The following is a 26,544-nucleotide window of genomic DNA, read 5'->3' as shown; positions in this document are numbered from 1 at the left end:
AAAAATTTATAATTTTACTTAAAAATTAAAAAAGAAAATTTAGACCATATTTGTACTTCTGGAACCACAATATATAAAAATTGTGTAGTGCTTTAAAAAGCCTTTAACATTTTTGTCGATTTTGTTGCCTTGTGTTATTGAATGCATTATTCAGTTTGCTCAAAATATGAATTAAGTTTTAAATGAATTAATCATGAATAAAAAATTCTTGATGTATTAGTTTCATCCAAAAATAGAATTGAATTAAAATTTTAATGAATTCATAGACGTTTAAAAGGAAAGAAATTTTAATTAATTTTTCCATTGAATTTTTTAATTAGAATGAAAAATAAAGAACGAAAATCCTTGTGAGATTTAACAAATTGCTCAGAAGTATTTTTAAATCAATTTAATACCATGATTACGAAATAGTTTAGAATCGCGATGAGCATAATTTTATTAAAGAATCGGAGTTTAATTTTTGTCATCTGTATCTGAGCTGAAAAGTGAATTAAGAAATGAAAGTCAATAACTAATTGAATACATTTGAATATTAATACAATTATTTTTGTATGATGAATTCATTCATATTGTTACGAACAGCCTTAACGATTTGAATTTAATGGTATGTAACGGCTGCTTGCAACATTTAATGTTTATAAACATTTCCAGTGCTCGAAACTTCTACTTATCAACAATGTTGATAACACTCTGTTATTAACAATGTTTGTGGTTACGGCAACATTAACTGTTAAAGCTGCTAACATTAACATTAAAGCTGCTAAAAGCTCTAGAAATAGAACATTCTAGTTTTGTCCATTATAAGTTAATTCATGAAACTACTATTTAGAAGATGGCACTGTGAATTATAAACGTGTATTTGTATAAAAACACAGAGTGACTATTTAAACTGTTGTTGTGTAAATTTGAACAAATAAACTGCTTTTATTTGCAATTAAAAAATACGGTTAAAGGTAATAAACCACCGTTTTTAAAAGGTAAAAACGTAACAATCTTTTGGGGCGAAATGGATGCATTCAAAAAATTACAATTCATAGCCCAAATGGTTCAAAAATTCATTTATAAATGAATCATTCCTTTACAGCTCTGATGAATACCCCTATGGGTGAGACAGTTGCGTACTTACTTTATGATTGTTGTTATTATTATTTAGAATAGATGTGGCAGAATTGGTATTTATAACAGATGATGAAGTATGATTATTATTATGATGTTGTTGCTGTTGTTGTGATGGTGGTTGATGATGTGATTGCTGTTGTTGTTGCTGTTGGTGATGATTATGATGTTGGGCGGTATTAGTGGTTGTTAAATTAACATTATTACTACAATTATTGTTATTATTATTGTTATTGGTGGTAGTGGTATTGTTGTTGTTGCTGTTGCTATTGTTGCTGTTGTTACTATTACTATTATTTAATGTGGGATATATTGAACCATGTTGTATTTGTGATTGCTGTTGTTGATGTAATTGCTGCTGTTGTTGTTGCTGCTGCTGTTGTTGTTGTTGTACTAAGTTATTGCCATTTGTGGCAAAGTTGTTAAATTGATTATTACTATTGTTATTGCTGTTGTTGTTATGGCTTAAATTATTATTGCTATTACTATTGTTATTGTTATTAATATTTAGATTTGGACTTGATGCATTCAGTTCTAGACCCGTTGTTAGGGGGCCCAATTGCTGTTGTTGCTGCTGCTGCTGTGATAAATTTGTTGCATTGCCATTTGTTAATGTTCCTGTTCCAGTTGCTGTTGTACTTTGGCCTTGGCCCACATGCAAACGATTTCGCAATGTAACTAATTCGGTACTGAGACTCTTGAGTCGTTGTTGTAGGTGTACAGCCTCATTGGATGATGAGGCGTCTGTAAAAGAAGTTTAGTTTAAATAATTTTAAATTGCTGAGATAAAAAATATGTTTATAATGTATCTTTTTATACCCTACACCAATATATTGGGGAGGGTATTATGCGTTGGTGCTAGTGTTTGTAACGCTCAAAAATGTTAGTGTAATGGTCACCTTAAAGTAAACTCATCGACTTATAATCACTTTCTGAGACAATTAAATGATGTCCGTCCGTCTGACTTAAAAATTTGTGCTCAAAGTGCAGGTCGCAATTTTGAAGATACTTCGATAAAATTTCACTTATTTCTGTTCCACTGAAATTGGTTAAATTCGGTCGTTTATTTCACAAAGCCCTCTACAAATGTCCTCACGAAATAGAACTTTATCGGTCATACATATTTAATTTATATAGGTATCTACCCAAATTTCTCTATAACACATTGACTGCCACGTCGGACACATATGTGTGACACTGCACTATGCGGTTTACGCCACGTCGGACACATATGTCCGACACGACTTTTATTCTCTCTAGCCATGTCAGACAATAGTGCTGGAATTTAAGAATTTTTTCCATGTTGTCTGGAAGTTCCTCATCAAAACTGTAATCTTCACATTCTTCATCACTTTCTGAACTTGTACTGAGTATGTTTTCTAACTCAGTATCCCATAAAAAATTATTTTTCGCCATTTCGTGAGACCCTCTTATTTATAAAAAAAAATCTGTTTCTAAGCAGTAAATATATCTGACAGTAGCCTAAATTCCAATATTGACGTTTTCGATGAGATTAAGCGAAGAAAATGCTGTGGCCCCCAGCATCTTATTTGCTGAAAGTGCCTTGGCAGTCAATGTGATAAATAAGTTTTATATACTTGGAAGTCATGTCGCCTAATTTTCGTAGCTCACATATAAGATCCTTTCCAAAAATCGCTTTAACAAGCATAAAAGTGGTGGAGATTACAAATTATTCAAATAAATGTTTGTATCCCAAGACATTCTGCTGAAGCACAACCAAACTTTTCTAATCAGGATGCAACAGTATGCTTTTAACAAAATGTATAATGCTAAGAACTCTGTTGGACTTTTCTGGCTTAGGGGATTCGAATCCAATCTATATTAATAAGAAGAATGACTTCGGGGGTAAGTACTCAGCAGAATGACTTGAATGACTTATGTAGCATAAGACTGACTTCCAAGGGTGTTAGTGAAAGTAGGACTCTATCCAGAATCGATGAAAACATTGGCCCTAATTTTGTAAATCACGTCACCAAAGTGATATTTATATGGAAAACAAAAACAAAATTTCAAAAATTTTAAAAATTTGTTTTTGTTTTATATACAAAATTTTCAAGTTATGAAAGGCAAACCAACGCTTGAATTTTGGTGCGTTTGTTCTGTTAAGAATTTGTATATAAAACAAAAACAAATTTTTAAAATTTTTGAAATTTTGTTTTTGTTTTCCATATAAATATCACTTTGGTGAAGTGATTTACAAAATTAGGGCCATTATCTCCTATGTTATAATATCATGGGCGAAAAATAGTTCATTCAAGTAACTGAAATCCTCATAAGACTGACTGATGTTGCTAAGGAGATTGAGACTCTATCCAGAATATCATGGTAATTTGCCAAGAATGCAGCAAAGTGCCAAGAGGTATATTATCCCCTGGCTTCGCAGAATATTTATGATGTGCCTCTCTCTTTGGCATGTTCCGACTAACTGTAGGCGGATTATGATCGTTTTTATTCCCAAAATCGGTAAAAGAAGCGAAGGAATTTCATCCAATAAGTCTTTCATTCTTCTAACTTAAAACGTTGGAAAGATTCACCTACTTTCATATAAGGAAACGACTACAAGACATCTCGCGACTTTGAAGTAATCAACTGACATACAAACTCAAAGCCATGTGGTGGTGAGTTATAGAGAGATCTCTCGAATTTAAACAATATACAATAGCAGCATTCTTGGACATCGAAGCCTTCAATAACGTGACTATTCCTGTAATTCAACAAGCTCTTATTAACGTAGATGTTGAAGAGTGCATCATCAACTGGTTATTATCCATGCTTAAATCAATAATAGTAGAAAATACCAAGATTCCAAGCTTCAGACTACCGTAGTTAAGAAACTGTTCCCTTATCGGATAATGTGAAATGTCAAGATATTGTTCTGTACTCTCTAAATTTTCATGGAAACTGAATGCTCAACATGGAGTCAAAAATGTAACGGAAGCCTTCCTGTCGTAAGATATTTAGTTTAAAATGCGAACTAAATCGTAAAATTGATGTATTATTATATAAGGATGTCTGGTATGGGCAACTATGAGAAAAGAGATCTGCATGCATCAGAGTCACTGAACACCGATCCACATAAGGAGTTTGATAGAGTGTTCTACGTTTTAGTCCCCTTCAGAAGTGAGCGATGTAATGGTAATCTCATGGACGACTATGACAACAGGATACAGATGGCTTTGAAATGAGATGTGGTATTGGATCTGGTGTATTCACTTCAATCAACCTTCTTTCCACAAACGTCCATCTGGCTTATTCTCTTACAAATTTGAGATAAGTACCACATATCGTTTTCCGAATGAATGTAGTGTATTGCTATCTTTCAACTCATATACTACTACGTCTTTATTGGTCAGTTAATGTAAGATAGAGTTGTCGAGGCTGGGTCGTCTTCCTGAAATTACTTTAGTTTGGGTCGCAGTTCATATAGACTACAATGATACTGAACATGTGGACAAGTTAGCTAGAATCTACTTTAAATAGCTTTAATCCGGTGTGGACTATTAAATGTAGTATCCTACAACACTTTTTTAAAAGTGTTTTGGCCAAGTTCATTTGATGCAAAATGTATTATGTCGTAAACGAAGGCACATATAAGGATTGCTGACAGTCGCTGGGTCACTGGGTGTTAGGTAAGTAAGTAAGTAGACTCAAACTACCCTTCAACGACCATTGTCTCAGTTGTAAGGACAACGAAAAGGTTGAAACGGTTTTCCACCTTCTCTTACATACTAAATAAACTTGGTGAGTTATCTGGGTCCAGACTTAATGACTTACTCAGATATCTCACGCGTACTGATTGTACTGTAAACTAGCACATATAACCAAACAACAAATTATTTATAGAGGTTATTCCAAACTTATTGTAAAAATCCTATCACATCAGATTCATTATTGCTATCATTTCAGCACGGATTTAGAAAATCTAATCTATTGGAATTTACAACTTCAGTGATAACAAGTTTTTATTCCGGCATATATTTTAATCGATAAAATGAATTATGACTTTCTACTGCATAAATTACTCAAACATGGACTGTGTTTTGTTCAGGGATTATAAATCGAAAACTATTCTAGTTTTATCTGGAATCCCTCAGTTAGCCATTTGGTTACATTATTATTTCTAAATTCCAAAGTATGCCGATGACGTAAATCTCTTCCTTAGCTTAAACCACTCCAACTAATGTTCTCTACTTAAAACTGATCTGAATAATATTAGGCAACGCTGTAATTTGAATTACAAAAAAATTTAAGTATATGACATTCCTCAGACGAAGTCCAGTAGATAATCGAATGAGTATCAACTTGATGCATTTCTTGATCTAGGCATATTACTTGATAATAAATAATGTTTTAATTATCATATTTGCCAAACTATTTATAGACCAAAGGGGAATTAGGTTTCATAAAAATCCATATAAAGAATTGAATACGCCCAAAAACAATTTATTTTCATTTGTCTCGGCAAACTCCCATGGAATCCTAACATTAATCTACCATTATATGAAAGTCGGTTAGCACTTATTAAACTCCCTTCTCTAAAAAAGTAGCAGAATATACATATATATATATATGAACATCTCATTCATGAATAATTTAATAAATGGTGTCATTAATTCGGAATTCCTAGTTCCAAATCATCAAACAATAAATTATATTCCTCCTAAACTACAATATTCCTTTTCAAATTATTCCAACTTTGATCCTATGCGTAGGATTTTTGTTGAATTCAACTACTTATATCATTTTATTGATGATTCGGCTGAACATAGTGTAATTAAAAGGAGTATTCTACATTTAGTAAACCAATAACTAGCGGATTGCATTAACATTATTATTGAATTTATTTTTAATTAAGATTTAAGAACTAAGTTAGACTGTAAGAAATTCTAATTTCATTGGATAATTAAACAATAAAAAAAACTCTTTAAGGAGGGGGTTAGCTGAACAGTTTTCTTAACGAAACGGAACAGCTGATTTAATATCTATCTTGAAAACTATGACTGGCTATAAATAAAGCTATTTTAAGATCATAATCATTCCAACTACTTTCATAAATAAACCACAATTACATACATAAACCGGGATTTAGCTGTGTGATCAAAACTAATAAAGTTTTCTTAATTGATATGTTCTGTAAAAGCTTCATAGAAACGTTAATTAAAAAATAAAACTCCGCAACTAACAATTACCACTCTATGTATAAACACAATATAATTAACTTATTTCATGTAAGTAATCGTAAATAACTAACATTTTGTCTAAATAATTTAATTCAAAACAGCAACAAAGTATATAAATATTAAATACTCACTAAATGCGTTTCTAATTATACCATAATTTTGATTTGTTTGATTTAATTTCATTTTAATAGGAATGGTTCGCATGATTAACTGAATTTAAAGCGGTTAAATACAGTTTTCTGTTTGAAATTAAATTTGTATTTTTTTTTGCCTACAGCTTGTATACATATCTTAATTAGCAATAAAATGTTAATTTTATTAATTTATTTTCTTTTACTAGTTTCTTAAGCTTGTGCCGATTCTAAGGAGCGAAAAACAACAGCTGAAACTTGTATTTTGTAACAGAAATTGGAAATTAAATAAGAGAGAGAAAAAATAATAAAAACCGAAATGTAAATAAAATAAAAATAGTGAATAAATAAAAGACTTCACAAGTTAATGACTGGTTTTAGCTTTTGAGACGTCAAACTTAAAACATGAATTTAAATTCAAAAGCAATAAAATACAGACAAAAGCAGGTGTAAAATCTACCAATGTGCTGGAATGAAAAATGATCTGAACAATTTGAAGATGAAGGGTAAATAAATACTATTTATATGGCTACAAAGAATACGAGGTTTGCTTGAAAAGTTTATGTTAAGTTAGTGATAATATATACTATAATAATGGTATTTTCCAAAATTTGTTACATCAGAATCAACCTAATCATGTCATCGTCTCTGAACGTCTTAATTACATCAATCGGAAGAAAGTAGACTGGCACGTCTTCATGGAATTGAACGATTGCATTTTCAATGCTCTTCGAATACCCTTCAACAAACACGAAGCAGAAAGAAACTTCCGAGAAACTGTTACCTCAGCAAGCGATGTGTTCTTTCCCAGCATAAACAGCAGAACTCGTAAAGGATCGCGATGATATTCGAAGTATCAACCCTAAAGACCCAATAATCGCGATATAAGTAAGTTGGTAGATTAGTACATGAGAAAAAAATACTTAGATCACTTAAAGAACAGCAACTTGAGTTCAGGATTTACCAAATTGTCTTATTCCAGATCAGTGTCTCCGCAACCCCATGAGAAATGATAATAGTATTGCGATTAAGCTTTCGGACACCTCCATTCCTAAGAGAGACAACCAGAAACCAGAAACAAAGTGTTGTTCGCAAACTGTGGATTCTTGAAGTCAACTGAAATTGCAGTGTCCATCAGCAGAGTACAACCATCCAAACCTATTGGCCGTTATATCCATGCTGATGTTAAAACACCAGACAGTTGAGAACATTTCAAGTTTTTTTAACCTTTCATAAGCATGGATTCCGTAAGACCTCGCAGGTATTAAATTAGCAGATGGCTTGTGCTAAGACGGTCCTTGTGGCACTACTCAGAAGTCAGATCAGAAGTTCCTCAGAAACAGTTCTGTCACCACTCTTGTCCAACTTCTACTTCTTTAAACTCCCTGTTCATCTAAAGTGAGTAAAAGTGATATCATAAGCGGATGACTTTACAACTGTTTCGATGTGACGTAACATTCAGATGTCATCGGCAACACTCTTGTTCACCGAGACGAAGAAGAATCTTGGCGTCGTACTCGATCCAAATTCCGCTTGTTATCCAACCAATGAATGTTCTCCCAGTCATGGAACATAATTCTATGTTGTTAAGTTTCACCTGGAATGTCATCTGAGGAGTCATCCTAGGTTACGTTAGATTATGAAGGCCATTATTAACCAGCTCACTTTGGGTCCATGAATTGGACCCTTTGTGATACCTCAGGTCCTCAAGAGGTTCTTTACAAGTCGAAAAGGGGTTCAGTGCCGAATCAACTTGATGCACGAATGAACGAATTCATCTGATGTCCACAGAAGATAGATCCTTTAGGCCGTCGTAGTGCGAGCCCCTGATAGAGCAGAGGAGATTTTCAACCATTTCCTCCTCGTCTTCATCATAGCAACTTCTACAGATGTCAGTGTATGGAGTGTTCAGTCTCCTATCATGCGCACTAATCAAGCAGTGCCCAGTGAGCATAGATATCAAAACTTGCAGCCTAGCCCCGTGATGGACATTTAACTATGATGGTCAAAAACGGGCCATGTTAGCCTCAATATTGAGCAATTTGTCAGACTAGACCATCTGAGCTGAGCAGACTCCCCCTTCACCGATACAGAGAAGCGTTTGTCAATGAAAAGGTACCGACCGACCTCCAAGCTCCTATAGTGCTTAGCCTGACCGCCGAATTTATGGCCAATTGTTTGGCCATGACTTTGCCGCTAGCCAGTGCAGCATAACGAATAAAGCTGGAGACAGAGTGCTACGCTGCGCACCCGTAATCATTAGTCCAAAAATTAGCAGGATTCACTCAATCTTCCCGCAGTAGGTGGATTTAAATACTTAGAGCCTTCCACCATATTAGTGCTCCATGCATTAGTATGAGCTTTACCACCATATCAAAAAGCCATTTTGCATTCCTAGGCTAATTCCTCAGGTCTTCCCGATGGCTCTTCTGCAGGCATAAATAGCGATTGCCACCTTGGATGCTCTCACTTGGATATTCGGCTACAATCTCTAACGAGGCATGTCAGAACGAACCTTCGTGTATACGAGAAGAACATTCAGAGGTATGTGTATGATACATTGGATTGGAGATCGTATACAGAAGCTGTGAACGAAATTCATGGAGAGGCGATAAAATCTGTCACAGCATATCAGATGGATGTTGAACTGGTAGGCACCCACCATCCATAGCAGATGCAGGGAGTATCCGGCCGCGAATAACAAGAATAGTTCTGGTATTCAACTACCCATACAGCCCGACTTCATTTCTTTTATTGATCAATTCTTCTTGTGACTTCTTAAACAAATAGTTCACATAAAACATTCAGTTTTATGCAGATTGACTCATGGAAATGAAGCTTTGTTGAATATATTATACAACATATAACTAGTGAACGCAGATATGTCGAACAAAATCATCTGATGAGACTGACATTCAACTTGATTGATCATTGATTATCAAAATAAAGGAATTTGGCGGATTCAGGAAGTAGTAGCTAAATTGCTAAAAATGGATGTGAATGACATGGAATTTTAATACGACAACGCCTCACTATGCCATCCCAAGAAGGATTTCAATATAAATGGTCAAGTATATCATGAAATTAAAAGACATAGATAAAAACCTTTAGTGAATTAAAATCTTAAGGATATATAAGTATATAGTTTAGTTTTTCTTTACATCAAAAATTAGATCGAATCATGAATAGTTTTCAAAACAAATTTTGCAACTGTTAGAAACAACATTTTCTCACATGTTTCTTCACATTTCTAAATTCACCTAAGACTTCATAGATACCTCAAAATGATAGACGTGCCCTACAAATGATTTATTTTTATACCCTTCAGCTTCGTGAGAAGGGTATATATAAGTTTGTCATTCCGTTTGTAATTTCTACATTTTTCATTTCCGACCCTATAAAGTATATATATTCTGGATCCTTATAGATAGCGGAGTCGATTAAGCCATGTCCGTCTGTCTGTCTGTCTGTCTGTCTGTCTGTCTGTCTGTCCGTCTGTCTGTCTGTCTGTTGAAATCAATTTTCTGAAGGCCCCAGATATCTCCGGGATCCAAATCTTCAACAATTCTGTCAGACATACTTTCGAGAATTTTGCTATTTAAAATCAGCAAAATCCGTCCATAAATAACGGAGATATGAGCAAAAATCCGAGACAACCTCTGAAAATTTCATCAAAAAACACAATGTATTGCATGCTTTGACAAAAAAACAACAAAACGTATGGTTGGATGGGCAAGCTTTGCGTATTTTGTTTTTTTGTGTTTTGTTTCTTTTGGCGTTGTTGTTGTTTTTTATACAACTAAACTTTTGTTTGGTTGTGTGTTGGTTTTTTTTACAAAAAATCAACAAATCGTATGTTTGAATGTGCATGCTTTGCGTATTTTGTTTCTTTTGGCGTTGTTGTTGTTTTTTATACAATTAAACGTATGTTTGGATGTGTGTTGGTTTCATTGCCTTGCGTATTTTGTTTTTTCTTTTGGTGTTTTGTTTCGTTTGGCGTTGTTGTTGTTTTTTGTGTTCTTGATAAATTTAGGATGCTGTACGCTGAAAGTGGGCAATGTACATACATACCTATATACTAATTATAAAAAATAATAATGCATCCACAACAAAGGTGAAGGGTATATAAGATTCGGCATAGCCGAATATAGCACTCTTACTTGTTATTTTTAAATTCTTATTCTTCTTACAAATCTCATTTCAACTTCCTCATTCTTCTAGCTTCTAAACCAGTCTTGTCTTGATTTAAATGGCCACATGTTTACAACTACTACAAACATTTGGGTGAAATTTGATAACGAAATTCTTAAGAAAACAATCAATTATAAAACTTTAATAACTTTCTATTTATAAAAACTATAAACAAATCATAAAAAACACATTAAAAATACAATTTAAATTTAAAATCAAATTCTTAAAACTGAAAAAATCACAACAAAAATTGCACAAAAATTCTTTCATACTAAAATCTTTGTTTTAGAACTTTTTTTATGAATTTTATGAATTTCAGATGGTTGGTTAGTTGGCTGTAAGAAAAAGGCCAACAGAACTGATAGGAAAAAGAAATAAAAGATTTCGGTTGTTTCTGCACAAAAATAAGACAAACCAGTTTTTGTGTCAGTTTCTGTATCTGAAAACAACATTCAGTCAGTGGCTTAGAGACTTGCGGCCAAATGTACTCGCAAGTGAGAACAGCATCCAAAACAACAATTTAACTTTTAACTTGTTGCTGCTAATGTTATTTTTTTTTTCATTTGTTGTCGTTTTGTTTTGGTATCCAAAAGATACACTTAACTCCAGCTTGAGCACATGATACATACAGATTTTGTTCAAATACTGAAACTAACATTCCCGAAACTATTAAAAAAGAGTCTTAACTTCAATTCAGTTTTGTTTTTTTAGCACAAATATCCACATACATATACAAATATTAAGTTTTCATATAAATCTTGTTGATTGTTGGAACACGTAGATACTACAACAATAATAGTAGTAACAACAACTAAGATTTAAGTAAGCCAATTATTATGGTCGACCAAATTATACCCATTTAATGCTATACAGCTGATAGAAAAACATACATAAATATGTTTGTAAAGAAAGTTTTAGTTTAATCTGTAGTTTAAATGCAAATCCAAGATCCTGGTTCGGTTGCCATCAATCGTTTATGGAGCAAGGCCCACTGATTTCCAATATCTGGACCTTTTGACGATTTACCTGTCATTTCACACTCTTTTCTATCATAATGGAGTCTACAAACCCTTGCAAAAGAACATTTTTGAGTTAAATTTGGACAACTGCCTTACTCTTAATTATTTTCTTAAATATTGCCTGTAACTCCTCGTGAAATGATAGTTATTATACTCAGTGAAACCTAGTGAAAAAATATTACTAAAAGTTGCTAAAACTCAATCCTAAGGATCCTAATAAGGTTGTTCATGACGACCCTTAGTTTTTTGATCTGCAGAACATCATATTCCTGGAATGTTTTCAGAAGGCCTGTGAATCGCTTGAATCCAAAAGAAATGCAATAACATATATTTGCAATATTCTTTAAAATATACAGTTAAATATTATATACTATTCCATAAATTTACTTTACCATAAAGTAAATATATGCTGGATCCTTTTCGATATAGGAATCGATTTAGCGATGTCCGTGTGTTGGTGATTTCGGAAGCCTCCAGATATTCTATGGATCCAGATAATCGGATTTTTCCAAGGAACGCATTGTCAAGAAAAATATTTGATAACCTAACTCTTTGAAGAAAATCTCAGCAATATTGAAACTATGTATAGGTATATAGATAAATATAGCCAATACATTAATTTAACCATTTTTCCCAAAAAACCGGAATGATTACACTGTGCAACAAGAAAATCTTTCCCGAATGAGACCAACGGGAAATGAAAGTAGATAATTAGTATACTGAAACCCCCAAAGGGTTTTTAAAAGTTAGCTCGTGTTTTAAAGTTATTCACCTTTAAAGTTCAGCTTTTTTGAGTAAAAATTTGGTCTCATTCGGGAAAGATTTAATGACCCGAAATTTGATGCAAAGAGTTATTTAACGGCTATTCGTCGCCTTTTTTAATTCCTGGCTCTACTTGATTCTCATAATGATGGTTAATACAAAGTATCGATAAGTCAGTCTAACATCACCTGACCTCAGAAGTTTCATAACAAATTAAACAGAACAATGAATTGATTGTATGGCATAATCCTCCTACAAAAGATATTTGTATAGGTAATATACCCAAAGAAAAAATGTAATGAGACACAAATCAAAAGGGTTTAATTAACTAGAAGTTTTTATTATTACTAGACTTCAGAGTAAAAGTATGAGCTTATCGCTGCCAATGGTCAAATCCATCAGCATCATACTCAGTCAAAGATGCAGCAGTTGATCAGTTAACACCATAATAAAATTCCGAACTAAGTAGCAAAGTACCTACAGCTACTGTTTTGGTATTTATTCTACTAAATGTTCTATACGAGCAATGTCTTCATTATAAAGTTCTTTCTGCTCCCCGGGGTAGTAAAAACTTTTGGTCATTCGTTAAAAGTGTCAAGGATAATGCTAGTTCGTCAATTCCGACTCTTTTAAAGGAAAACATTCACTTACTCGGTCGATAAAGCTAACCTTTTAGCTGGATTATTCCCAAGTAATTCTCACTTGCCGGAAATTCTCACTGCCCGAACTCAAAAGAGTATTAGTAACTATGTCAAAAATATATTCTTTCGTGCTCGTGCTGTAAAAATGGTTTTATTGGATCTCAAGATAAATAAGTCTCCTGGGCCAGATGGCATACCAGTCTTGAATCTTCGACGTTAGCTCGTCTATTAGCCAACTTTTTCAGTATTTCATACCGTCTCGGCGTATTTCCTGTATGTTGGAAGGTTGCTAATGTCACGCCAATTCCTAAAAGGGAGAGGCTAATAACCCTGACAATTATTACTGTATAATAGCAATTTGTTCTGCACTTTCCAAAGTTATGGAAAGTATGGTAAATATTTGGAGTCCTACAATTAACTTAACGACCGCCAGTATGGCTTCCGTAGAGGACGCTCTACGTGAGCGTCTTTACTTTCACCATTTTGGCGAAGTGGTGGCTCCAGATATTTCCAAGACGTTCGATAGAGTGTGGCACTCATACTAAACTTATTGCTTTTGGTGTCGGTATTAACCTCACTCGATTTATATCGAGCTTTCACAGAGATCATTAAAATAATTCAGTTCAAAATAATTCAGTCTCAGTCTCGCAAGTCTCAGTTCTTTCTAAATGACCTTCTACATAAAACTTCCAACCCTATCTATTCTTTTGCAGATGACAGCAACATTTGCCATTCATATTCATTCAGTTACAGACCAAGCCTGTCGGAGATTGGGACAATGAGGCTAAACATGAATGATTCCCTTAATCGGGACCTTCTGACAATCTCTAAATGGGGTTGTTCGAAAAGGGTCGCTTTCAACGATCGCAAGACATAAGCGAACGACAGACCATGGCGCTTCATATGTACTTATTATGAAATCAGGTGTAAATATTACGAAACCAGAAGCTCTTGATGTTCTGGGCATAAGAATACGATGTGATGTCAGCAGGTCTAAACACTTTTTTCAAGTGTCGAAAGAAGCATTCAAGTGTCTCGGATTTCTGAAACGGTATAGGAATTACTTAACTCCATCTGATCTCCTCACTAATAACACCACCTAGTATATCCGACTGAAAATAGAATGCAACTTCCATGTATGGGCTCGTGTTTCAAAGTCTATTTTGGAGCTTCTCGACCGCGTACAGGATAGGGCGAAGGTGATTATTAGTGACATTCTAATATCCAACTCTATTGATTCGCTGGAGCACCGTAGAAATATGGGCTGCGTTTCAATGTTCTATCGATATTACAATGGAATATGTTCTGATGAAATTAGGGAACTTGTTCCTGATACCCGCAGATTTGTACGTAATACACGTTTTTCATCAAGAAACATCCCTTTGTGGTCGATTGGCCAGTGAACCGCACAACATACTACAGGGAAAATTCGTTCTTTAGCCGTACTGTACGTATGTAGAACAAACTACCCGCAGAAGTGTTTCCTGTCATTTTCAATTTAAGAAAGTTCAAATCGAATGTCCACAAACACTACTTCCTCTTTACTCCCTCCCATAACCTATTTTCCTAGATCTAACACAATACTTTGCATGAGTAGGGGTCATACCCTGATTGCTGGTCCAAGAAAAAAATATTCATTGATACATAGAGCAACTGCATTGTATACAGTTATTAACAACGTGTATTACACTAGTCAAAAGTGGAAATGTGTCCGAAATAATTTTAGAAAGTATGTAATTGTTTGCCATTAAATCATGTTATGTTTTAATGGCCTGTGCTGTATCTTTAGGTAAACGAGGATGACGAACACCAACAGCGAATCTATATAATTAATAGGCAAGGCGATTTCTTTCCTGATATGAAAGACAAAACAAATTTTGTTCGCTTTATTTGCGAATGGGACAGTCGTGAAAACAATGGAATGAAAATTATCTCTTGAAAGTGTTACTTTCGCCTCATAAAAAAAGCAATGAATAAAAATTAACCTGCTTTAAGTCTTCGCCAAAAAATGTAATGATTACTCTAGTGATCATAGAACTTGCAAGGACGGGTGCAAGTTTCCCTCCCCTATACATAATATTCCAATGCATAAGGAGTGAACAAATCGATGAAAAGGGTCTGACGTATTCTTACAAATAAAATTCTTATTGAATGGAACGAATATCAAATATAGTAATAAACTTTTGGAAATGTATTAAAGGCAACAAAGGATGATCATTAATCCTGTTACAGGTCATAAAACCTGATCTTACCATATGCTTACCAAGAGGCATATGGTAAGATCAAGTATAATAGGAGATATTACTTGTATATTATTCAGGGAGGATTGTTGGATCAACTTTTATATCAATTGACCATAAAACAATCATATAGAGTTTTAATATAACTGAACTTGTCTCATTTCGGAGGCTTTTACCCATGGATACTTTTAGAATATGCGTAGAATTGGAATGTATAGAATATACAGGATAATAAAATATATATTACAATATAGGGAAGTGGAAAAGGAATTCACTAATATTGGTTCCAAAATGGATTAGTATCGTCCTTATAATCTAACTTAACATAGGTTAGGTTAGGTTCCATGGGTAGCCACTCTTCAAGCAGCTCACTTGGGTCCATTCAAAACTGATCCCATTGTGATACCCAAGGGGTAAACATCTTGGTATTAATTATACGTCCGTTGTTTCCAGGCTAAACCAACCAGATTCTCTGATGAAAGAGTAGATTCGTCTAAGACTTATCCTTGATAGCTCATCTAAGCATGATAGGAATGGTGTTCCGAAGATGCGTTCCCTCAGATTTATCAGAGCCGGGCATTGACAGAATAGGTGTGACACCGTCTCATCCTCTTCTTCATTATGGCAGCTCCTACAGTAGTCATTATACCGTAGGCCCAATCTCCTAGCATGTGTCCCAATTATACAGTGTCCTGTAATGAAGGAGACAATTAGCCTTATTTGCTCACGACGAAATTCCATAAGTAGATTCGTCCTGCTGGCATCATATACGGGCCAAGTAGACCTCGTTGTAACACAGGAAGACTCATTGGTCCACCTGCTTTGTGCAGATTCATATAGTGTCCGCTGAACAGCCATCTTGCATATAGCAAGGGAAATACCAGAAAAGGGGTCGATCTCATCATCATCCATCATCGCCCCCATTTTGGCCAGTTCGTCAGCTATACAATTACCCTGATTACCATCGTGGCCAGGGACCCATATAAGCGTTATCCTAGAATGTCTCGCTATCTCATTAAGGGATACCCGGCATTCCTCGGTTAACCTAGATGTCGTAAAGACACCCGCTATTCCTTTAACGGCAGCCTTGCTATCGGTAAATATACATATATCCCCAGATATTTGATAAAACCTCAGCCAGTTGGATGCACGTTTAATGGCCGTAATTTCCGCCTGAAGAGCCGTACAGAAGTTAGGTAGCCTGAAATAGGATTTAATCCCATAGTTCTCAATAAAGAAACCACCACCGACCCTATTGCCCCTCTTTGAGCCATCAGTAAATACCCTTATGACATCATCAGGGGGTAAGAGTCCGCGCTGCCATGAATCCCTATTCGGGATCTTAATATAGAAATGCATATCGAAAAATGGTTTTGCGATGCAGTAATCGACATTACTATGTAAGTACCCATAGTAGTTCAGTATCTTAGAGTGCCCATGATCTTTACCATACCACGAACATCCAGCATTTAGTCTCACAGCAGAGTTGAGAGCCATTTGTATCATCATCAAATCAACTGGTAACCAGTTCAGGATAGTAAAAAGTGCCTTAGAGGGGGTAGTCCTTATAGCGCCTGTAATCAGTATCGCAATAGTCCTGAGAACTCGTTCCACAGCCTTACGGTGAGTAGCATTATCCAAGGCGTGCCACCACACCAACACTCCATAGAACAAGATGGGTTTAACAACTGCTTTGAAGATCCAACTGATACCCTTCGGCATAATACCCCAGTTTGTACCAATTGCCTTCTTACAGGAGTAGATGGCTACATAAGCCTTGTTAATCCTGTTTTGAATATTCAAATTCCAGGACAATCTTTTATCTAGAATGATGCCAAGATACTTCGCATTATCTCTAATCTCAAGACTGATTCCATTCAGTCTAGGTGGTCTGAAGTCATCGATCTTATACCTCCTAGTGAAGAGAACCAGTTCCGTTTTTTGTGGGTTCACACTAAGTCCACATGAAATACTCCACTCACTCAGTGTACTTAATGCTGATTCCATACAACTGGATATTGTATCCAGAAATTTACCAGATATAAAAACTGCAACATCGTCAGCATATGTGACTGTCTTGATCCTTCTGTTGTCCATCCTGATCAACAGGGAATTCATAGCCAAATTCCACAGAAGTGGTGATAAAACACCCCCCTGCGGGGTTCCACGATTGGCCACTTTTAAAACACTTACACCACCTAAAGTAGCACAAATGACTCTATAACCGAGTATCTTTTCGACTAGTCGGCGAACACATAGATCAATTCCCAGTTCATCCATCGCAGATAGGATGGCATCGGGCCTGCCATTATTAAAAGCTCCTTCAATATCGAGAAAGGCAACAAGTGAATACTCCTTATGTATTAGCGACTCCTCAATGGAGCCAACTAGCGAATGTAGAGCTGTTTCCACAGATCTGCCTTTGGTGTAGGCATGTTGGGATTTAGAGATGAGTTCCGACGGAATGGTCATTCTCAGATATACGTCAATCACCCTTTCTAGGGTTTTCAGCAGGAAGGATGCAAGGCTAATTGGCCTATAATCCTTTGGTTTAGTGTGAGTCGCCTTACCACCTTTAGGAATGAAGACTACTCTGCATCTCGTCCACCATGTGGGGATATAGGTCCATCTAATACACGCTGTGTATATGCTAATGAGCCATGGTGCAACTATTTCTTCGTTCTTTTGAAGATCAGCAGGAATAATGCCATCCGGCCCAGGAGATTTAAACGGGTCGAAGCTTTTGATTGCCCATTGGATTCTATCCCTGTTTATCGGAACATTCATAGTCTCATCATCGACTGGAAGGCAACCTGGAAAATGAGTATCTAATAGGACCTCAACTTAACATAAGATCAAGTTATATTCTTTTTTAGAAGGAAATGAAAAAAAGCTTGGGACAATTCTGTAATAAAAATATTTTTGGGAAAATGAGAGTAGTGACAGCTATACCGAACTCATCAAATATATATCACCATTCCCAGAACAGGGTAGTACTTTAACAATTTTTTTTAAGTCAAGCTTTGTTGACTTGTGTTATCAATATGGAATTAATATGGAGTCTGTTCCAATTTTTTATGGCTGTTGTCAAATGTATCCCGAATTATCCTCGATACTCAGAAGGTGGAAGTTGTTACTTAATCAGTGGAAACACTCAATATCTGTTATATAAAACATTTGCTATATTTGAATCAATATAATACAAAATTCATGCTTTTAACAGCAAATACCAAAGTTCTAAGATTTACTCCGCGGTAAGAGTTCATAGGGACTCATCTAGTCTACAGAAGAAGAAGACTTATTGCACTTATAGTAGGATGTTTGAGTAAAGACTAAACAAATCACAATTTGCTATCAATAAAGGTTCGTAAATACTTGGCTCCCCCAGATAAAATCAGTTCAACGCCGACTAATTTCTGCAAATTGAAGCCCCACCCTGTATTTCCTAGTAAAGAGCATCGGTTACACCCAACCCGATAGTTGTTGTACAGGACGAGAGATCACGAAGCGCTTCCGGCATGATGTCACTGATAGTGGAGAGAAACTTTCCTTTAATCAGAATCACCACGTCATCCGCATAAGCGACTATCTTCCTACCTAAGAGTAGAAAAAACTCCAGTATGAGATGTGCCCCTGGTAACTCATCTTCTGATCCTTTCGTCCCCTAGGGTTGAGTTGATAATTCTGCTATCTACCATTGAGACTATCCGACTCACCAGCAAGTCTTTAACCCTCAGTTCTACTAACCAAAAATGCAGCTAAAGATATTCCCTATGCTTCAATCTGTGCTCTATACAATCCACCACATCATGAAGAGCACTCTCAACAGACGTACCCTTAATATAGCCATGCTGATCGTAGCTAATGAGGTGAATAACTATATTGCTCCTTAGATGTAGATCTATCAGTCGTTCTAGTGTCTTCAGGAGAAAATACGATTCGCTAATAGGTCTGAAATCATTGGGTTTCTAGATCCAGCATGGAGTTGCTATGGTTATTATATTCCTATATTCACCATAATTACAAGTCTTGTGAAATATTTAGTTCTTCTTAATCATTGGTTATAGGAGTTATTAAAAGTGAAAGTGAAAATTCGGATTTCTCCGAACTTCCTGATATTAAAGGTTGTTAATTATATTTATTTCTTTCGAATGTTTAATAAAACATTTTCTCATTAACAGCAAAAGGAATTGACAAATGATTACACCATGTAATAGAACTAAAGCCTAACTTTATTGATTTGTACTATGGTCTAATGTAGGGTATTTTAAGTTGTTCGTTGTTATTTTTATTTTGTTGTACCTAAACATTAAGCAAGTTTGGCATCCATCCCAGTTTTATTTGAGCTTTATCTGCCTCAGGGACTTTTTTTAACGAAGAAAAAAAATAATAAAACCCAGCAATAACAAAAAACCCATTTCACCAAAAAATTTACCAGTTTGTTGGGTTTTATAAACTGACTACCTTTTATTTCTAGTATGTAAGTGTGTGTATTTGGTTGGAGTATCTACTTTAAGCGCTGTATTTCAGCGTTATAGCCAGCTAACAACTAATCAAACATGAAACAAATGTTGCAAACAAACACAATACAAAACTGAAATAAAAAAACAGCAAAAAAGGAAAGAATGTTTTGGCATCATAATAAATACACAAAAAAATGCATGTTTAAAAAATGTTTAAACCAAGAAGAAAAAAAAAAAGAAATTGAAAATCATGAACATGAACGAAATATTTTGGTCGTTTGCTCCGCCAGTATGCGATTTATATCAGAGATGATCATTAATTTAAGAGTTTGGGTTGCCGCCGCAATTGGGTTGAGTGAATTTCATCTTAATTAGAAAAAATATTTTGTAACATTCAAAGGTTGTTCGTAACAGTTTTTGGTAGTAGAGATGCTGTTTGGTGAATTCAAGATGACTTGCAAAGATTTCGAAACGAAGTGGTTAATACACATTGGAGATAATTTGATGTTATGTAAGCTAATGTTACACTATCTGAATTGAATAAGTGAGACACGCTGGGATAGTGTAACAGTTCATTAACTGATTCAAATTAGCTTCTATATACATATATGTAATAAAGTATCTAAAGTGGTTTTTAGATATCCAGTTATGTTATCTTTATGGTCAGATGAAAAAAGAGAGTTTCGGAGTTTCTTGAATTGACTAGTAATTCAGATATAATTTCATTGTTCTCCAAAAAATTCTATTCTTTGAAGTTCGTCGATAGAAAATGGGCGTAATATTTACTTATTACCGAATCCATATTTGACAATAACATTTGTTTAATCCATTTCAGTGTATTTTTTCCAATAAACCTCATGAAGGTACTTTAAATGTTTTTAAAGGTTCTGTCAAAATTCGGTGTACACTTCAAACTTTAAATAGACTTTCATTAGGAGATACATACGAATCCGAAAATATGTAATGATCTGTGTTACTAAAGATCCATAAGGTACTGTGGTCGGTCGTATAATTAAATTTAAATAAAATTAATAGAAACTCAATAGCACTGGGCCAAACATATTCATGATATAAAGTCATACAATGCCATCTGCAGAAGCTGGTACACTGAAACTACGGAGTATCTCCTCAATGAATCTCTTTGTAATATCTGAAATGATAATTGTTCACAGAAATATATGTAGATTGAATGAGAAGTAGAAGTCAACCGCTCTATGACAGCCATAGATAGAGCGTACGACAAGCGGAGAATATTAGTTAAAGATTCCTCATCATTAGGACAGCTCATATAACCACCTATCCTGATTTGTCTACTTGAGTCATAGAATAGACGTCATGTGAGCGACTTGAAATAAGAGGAATACCACAGAAGTGATCACCCTTCTAATTTATTGCATCTGGGACATTATCGTCCTCAATATTCCCTTTTCCATTCACCCTTATTAATGTTATTGTTTAAACCTTAAACAACTCATTTAGAGACTTCCGGTATTCCCGGTCCCGTTTTGATGTGATATACACATCAATCAGGGATTTAATACCAGCCTGACTATCAGCCTTAGTTAGTTGTCAAAATGAAGAGCAGGATGAGACCATTTTTCATCTTCTTTATCTTTGCCCGGCATTAGGAGATCTAAGCATCAGGTTTCTGGGACATCATTGCTTAAATAGTCTTTCTGAGCTATCGGACATGAAGTTAGAATGCATCAATGCCTTCATTAGGAATATCAATTGGCTGCTGAAGCCAGACGAGGAAATCTCCACGGAGTGACCCAGTACCCGTCAATGACTGGTGCAACTATTCTCCTCACTTCTCCTGTTCTGACCACCTTCCTCTTCATTTCACCTACTTCTTATTCTATCTGATTTTCACCTTCTCTTTTCATCTCTATCTGGCCTTCTACTATTTATATTTTCAGGTTACATAAAGGGACCTAATGTTTGGACCCAAGTGAGCTGCTCTCTTTCTTGATCCTACCATGCGGCTGCCTCTCAACCTAACCTAACTTAGTTTGTCGCCAGTTTAATAGCTGACATCTCAACCTGAATAATACTACATACATTCAGCATTAAGTCTAAAGGAATTCTAATTGCAAACTCTTCAATAAAGATGTCAGCACCAACTGTTCCTCTTATTTTGGAACCATACCAAACCAGTGAAAATATAAATTGCGATCCCGTTCGAGGAGGAGAGCTTGAATATGGACTACAGTTATCAACTTTGTCATAAGGGATAGTTGGAATCCCAAGTATCCGAGCATATCCCTTCAATACTTTATTCTGCCTGCAATAGCACTGAGATTGTTTGCAGTATTTTTTTTTTTCATTACCCCACTTGGGGGCATTTGGCTTCCACAAAGCATCTCCATCTTATACGAATTGTTGAAGTAGTTGTTTTTTTTCGCGTATTTCCCATGTAGATTGCACTGTCCTTCCTAATTATTGGAGTATCGTCCATAGACGGTGTTGCCAGTAAATCGATTGTTATTATTTGTATCAGTTTAAACGGTTGTTGTTCCGGCTAATTAGATGATGATTGGTCTGCTGTAGCGGGTCTTCGGATACATGTATGATGTTGCCATAGGGATTCAATCGATTGTTATTATTGCCTTGTGTCAGTTTCGTTAATCGGTTATTGATCCAGCTAAGTAGATGATTGGTCTGCTGTAGCTGGTCTAGGATAATGGTGCTGCCATCTGTCGTTGCCTAGAAACAACGCCCTCTGTATATTTGCTGATCTTTGATTTCTACCTTTTTCTCCTAGGGGGTGGGTGGCGGTCTGCCTCACCTTTTCCATGATGTTATTCCTCTTTTCCAGGTGGTGGAGTATTCAGGGAGCTTCTTGGATGGATTGTTTAGAGGGAGGCTAATTTTTAAAAACTCGAAAACCATGATTTAAATTTTTCGTCCTCTGCCAGGGATCGAACCTGGGGTGCTTGGTTTTGTAGGCAAGCACTTTAACCACTACACCAAGCCGTCATATGTTTGCAGTATATATCGCCTAATATTTTCACTGAAGATCAGCGATAACCAGATCAGAATGGTTATAAGTAGACGTTGTCCCCATAGCATCCGTGATCGATTTATGGCTCTAATCAGTAACTGTCACGAGGCAATGACTCCAAAGAATTCAAGAAAAACTATTTAATATTGATATTCTTATTTATAGTTCAAATTGATACCTATGACTTTTCTATAGAGACTTTCGATATTCTATACTAAGTTCGACTTGAAGTGACATCTTGGCTGTTTTAGAACTGTAGTAAATATATAGAACCGACCTTTGATGAAGCTTGTTTATAATGATATCTGAGTAGTTCTATCTTAGGTAAGCAACTTTGTGAAATAAGAAGCTATGGAGTAGTTTCTCAAAATTTATCAAAATTGTAATTGAAGTTATACATCTAAATAGTTCTTGTGCTGTTAATTCGTTTTACAAATGTTGCTGTCATAAGCAACTTTGTAAACCAAATGTTTGCCTCAAACCCATTCTTTTTTTGCTTTTTACAACGTCCCATTACAATTTTCTTTGTATCTATTTTTTCTTTACATAAATTATATATTTGCATATGTTTTGCTTTTTTTACATAATTATTGTTCAACTTAAAATAAATAAAAGCAGAAAAAATGTTAATTAATACATAAAAAAGTGTCATTATCATATTATTCTCTTGTGTTTTTTTATTGTTTCGATGATAAATGATCACTTGAGTATTTAAATGAATCAGGGTCATTGTAATTTTGAGATGAGTCTCTTCAACATGACAGGAAGATTTTGTATTTTTGTTTTGTTTGTGATTTTTTTTTGTCAAAGTCAAGGTTGATCGTATTCATAGAATTACCATAATTAGTATTGTTGTGAGCACAACTGATATTCAACAAATGAAGCAGATTAATTTTGTCATTCAAAAGAAAAAGCTAAAAAATAATTTATGAAGAGAGGAGGAAAGAGATTTTGCAGTACAGGTCATTAGTCTCTGGGGTGTGGGATGCCTTAACGTTCAGTTCAATTAATGTCCATGGAGTTTATGATGTACCAAAAAGTGTTATGAGATCCAATTAGTTATGATATTCATAGAAATCTTTATTTAGCAAAGTCGTTACTCGAAATCTTCCAGGACAAACCTAAACCTATGGTGATACAAAATATCGAAGTTATTTTAATTCAATAGTAAGTGAAAACATTTTGTATATTATTTAGCTTCTTTCCTCATTAAGCAGTAGGAATGTCAAGGTTAAAAATTACTGTGCTTATCAATTGAAAGGGTCCGATAGTTGTTGTTCTGCCTTCGAAAGTTCTTCGTTAGAGAAAAACTTGCAGTTGATAAGGTGTCACCGAGTTGACAAGGTGTAGATAATTCTGTAGCAACTGATAATATAAGATAGGCTCTTGAGATATAAGTAAAGTTCCACAGATTCTCAATTCTTCGCAATTGATGAAAGCATATCCTCAATCGAATGTAAGATGTGGAAACATCCATAAAATCCTAGAATGTCTCCATTATAAATCAGATATTTGTATAAGAATCTGCGGTAATTGTGACCGTAATCACACCACAAGTATTCCTACGTATTACGGAAACTCATTAGAAGACCAAATAGAAGATCAATATCATTCTTCTAACCTTCCAATAAATGCTAATTCTAGAATGTAATATTCAGTTTTAGATTCAGTGACCTAAACGAAACTGAATAATGGATTATTTTTATATACACACATCCGGTTACTTATTGTCTTACATAACTCAATAAGATTCCCGATATAATTGACTTTGCTGAAACCATGAACTTGACACGTGAATTTATATCAATGATTGACCTCTCAACAGAACATTCGCCTACAATATTAACGTTACTAAACATTCCCACTACAATCGGACCTTTGCTACCAACGAATCGTCATATGCGGGTAGTTTTTCTTTACTTCTTTAATTTGAAAAAAAGTGCAGCTGAAGCTCACCAAAGCTAATGGTGAATGTGCTTTATCGGTTCCAACGTGCGAGATATGGTTTTTGCGTTTCAAATGTGGTGATTTGGACATGGAAGACAAAGATCGCCCAGGACGGTCAAACAATTTTAAGACCATGAATTTGTGGCATTACTCCATGAAGATTGTTGTCAAACTCAACAAGAGCTTGCAGAATTATTTGGAGCTCCTTATGCAGTAATTTTAAAATGTTTGCGAGTAGAAGAATTCATCCAAAAGCAGGGAAATTGTGTACCATACGAATTGAAGCCTAGATACCTTAAAAGATGTGTTAGAGTGAAAATCATGTTTTGCACCGAATCATACTTGGATTCATTACAATAACTCGAAGCGTAAGATATCGTATGTGAAGCCTGGACAACACCAAAGCCAAATATCCATGGCTCTAAGGTAATTCTCTATATTTGGTTGGAGCAAAAGGGTAATTATGAGCTGCTGAAATCAGACCATCACAGGGAACCTGTACCGAACACAACTGATACATTTGAAGGGGGAGTTGGCTGAAAAACGCCCAGAATATGCGGCCAGGCATGAAAAAGAAATATTCCATCATGACATGAAGTTTTGCCTCACCCGCTTTATAGTCCAGACCGTGCATAACGCTCTCTCTGGGATACGCTTCACTTTAGAACAGAGTATCCGATATTGGCTTGATTCGTTCTTAGCCTCAAAAGTTGAGCACTTTCTTTTGCTCGGAATCCATATGTTGCCAGAAAAATGGGAAAAGGTCAACATCCAATATATACGGAAGATATGCCCACGAGCGTACTGACTCACACATCCAAATTTGTGAACTATACCGCTTTTGCATTCACTAAAACTCCTCGAACAACTGCAGTCTCACCACACTCAAACATATGCTCACAATACTCAATATAATTGGGTCTTATCAATTGGCCCACGCACAGTGGTATGAGAATAAAAAAAAATGGAAATAAATCTGTAACTTTTAAACCCTTACGCCGATTTGAATGAAATTTCACATGCGCAAAGAGGAAGTGTAGTCGAGTTTAGGGCAAAAGTTCTCAAATCGCATACTCGATATCAAAATATAGTAACCTATTCACCAAAAAACTGGTTGAAAATTAAATTTTCAAATGCGAATATCTCCTAAGCTATAAGAGATAATTGATCGGAACACAAACGAAGAAATAGGTTCATTTTAAAAATTGAACATACCCGAGGTGTCCTACTTTGGGAACCCCTGGTCCCGCTCCTGGTGTGCTCATAAGGTCCAAATTCAAAACTTAAACTCGACTACACTTCCTCTTTGCGCATGTGAAATTTCATTCAAATCAGCGTAAGGGTTTAGAATTTACAGATTTATTTCCCTCCTTTTTATTCTCATACCACTGTGCCACGGTTTGCCATAGAATTGAACTTCAATGTGAACCCAACTAAATTGGATGCAGTTTCAACAAGATGGTAAAAACCAATTCTCTCGCTTCGGTGATCTGAATTGGCCCCTAGTCGAGGGATTTCACATAATTTGATTTCTTTGTATGTGGTTATTTAAAGTCAAAGGTCTATGTCAATAAGCCCGTCGTACATTGAAAGAAATTCAGCCAAATTTATGCAAAATTGTTCATAAATTACGCTATTCTTATTGAATAATATGATTCAAACAAAAAATAAATATAAAAAAACTGTGTTTTCTCTTTAATTCAAATCTAGCGGAAATTTTGAGACACACTTATAGAAAAAAAATTAAAAAATTGTGACTGATTTTTTCTATATTTTATCAACATTTTGCTCTACATCACAGGGATTCCTTGTATCTGGCATATGTGCCC

The 26,544-nt window shown here is 35.2% G+C and overlaps 1 protein-coding gene across 1 annotated transcript in view; it reads right to left on the bottom strand.

Moving 5' to 3' along the window:
• LOC135951983 (myosin-G heavy chain-like) overlaps positions 1 to 26,544 on the bottom strand; it is a 64,411-nt gene that overhangs the window by 35,793 nt on the left and 2,074 nt on the right. Inside the window, exon 2 of the mRNA XM_065501749.1 lies at positions 1,127 to 1,860. Coding sequence (XP_065357821.1) covers positions 1,127 to 1,860 — 734 coding nt within the window. The remainder of the gene's footprint in view (positions 1 to 1,126; positions 1,861 to 26,544) is intronic.

This window comes from Calliphora vicina, chromosome 2, assembly GCF_958450345.1.
Source record: "Calliphora vicina chromosome 2, idCalVici1.1, whole genome shotgun sequence".
In the NCBI taxonomy this organism is placed as follows: Eukaryota; Metazoa; Arthropoda; class Insecta; order Diptera; family Calliphoridae; genus Calliphora; species Calliphora vicina.
Note: the sequence above shows the minus strand (reverse complement) of the source record. Positions and strands in the feature narration are given on the sequence as shown.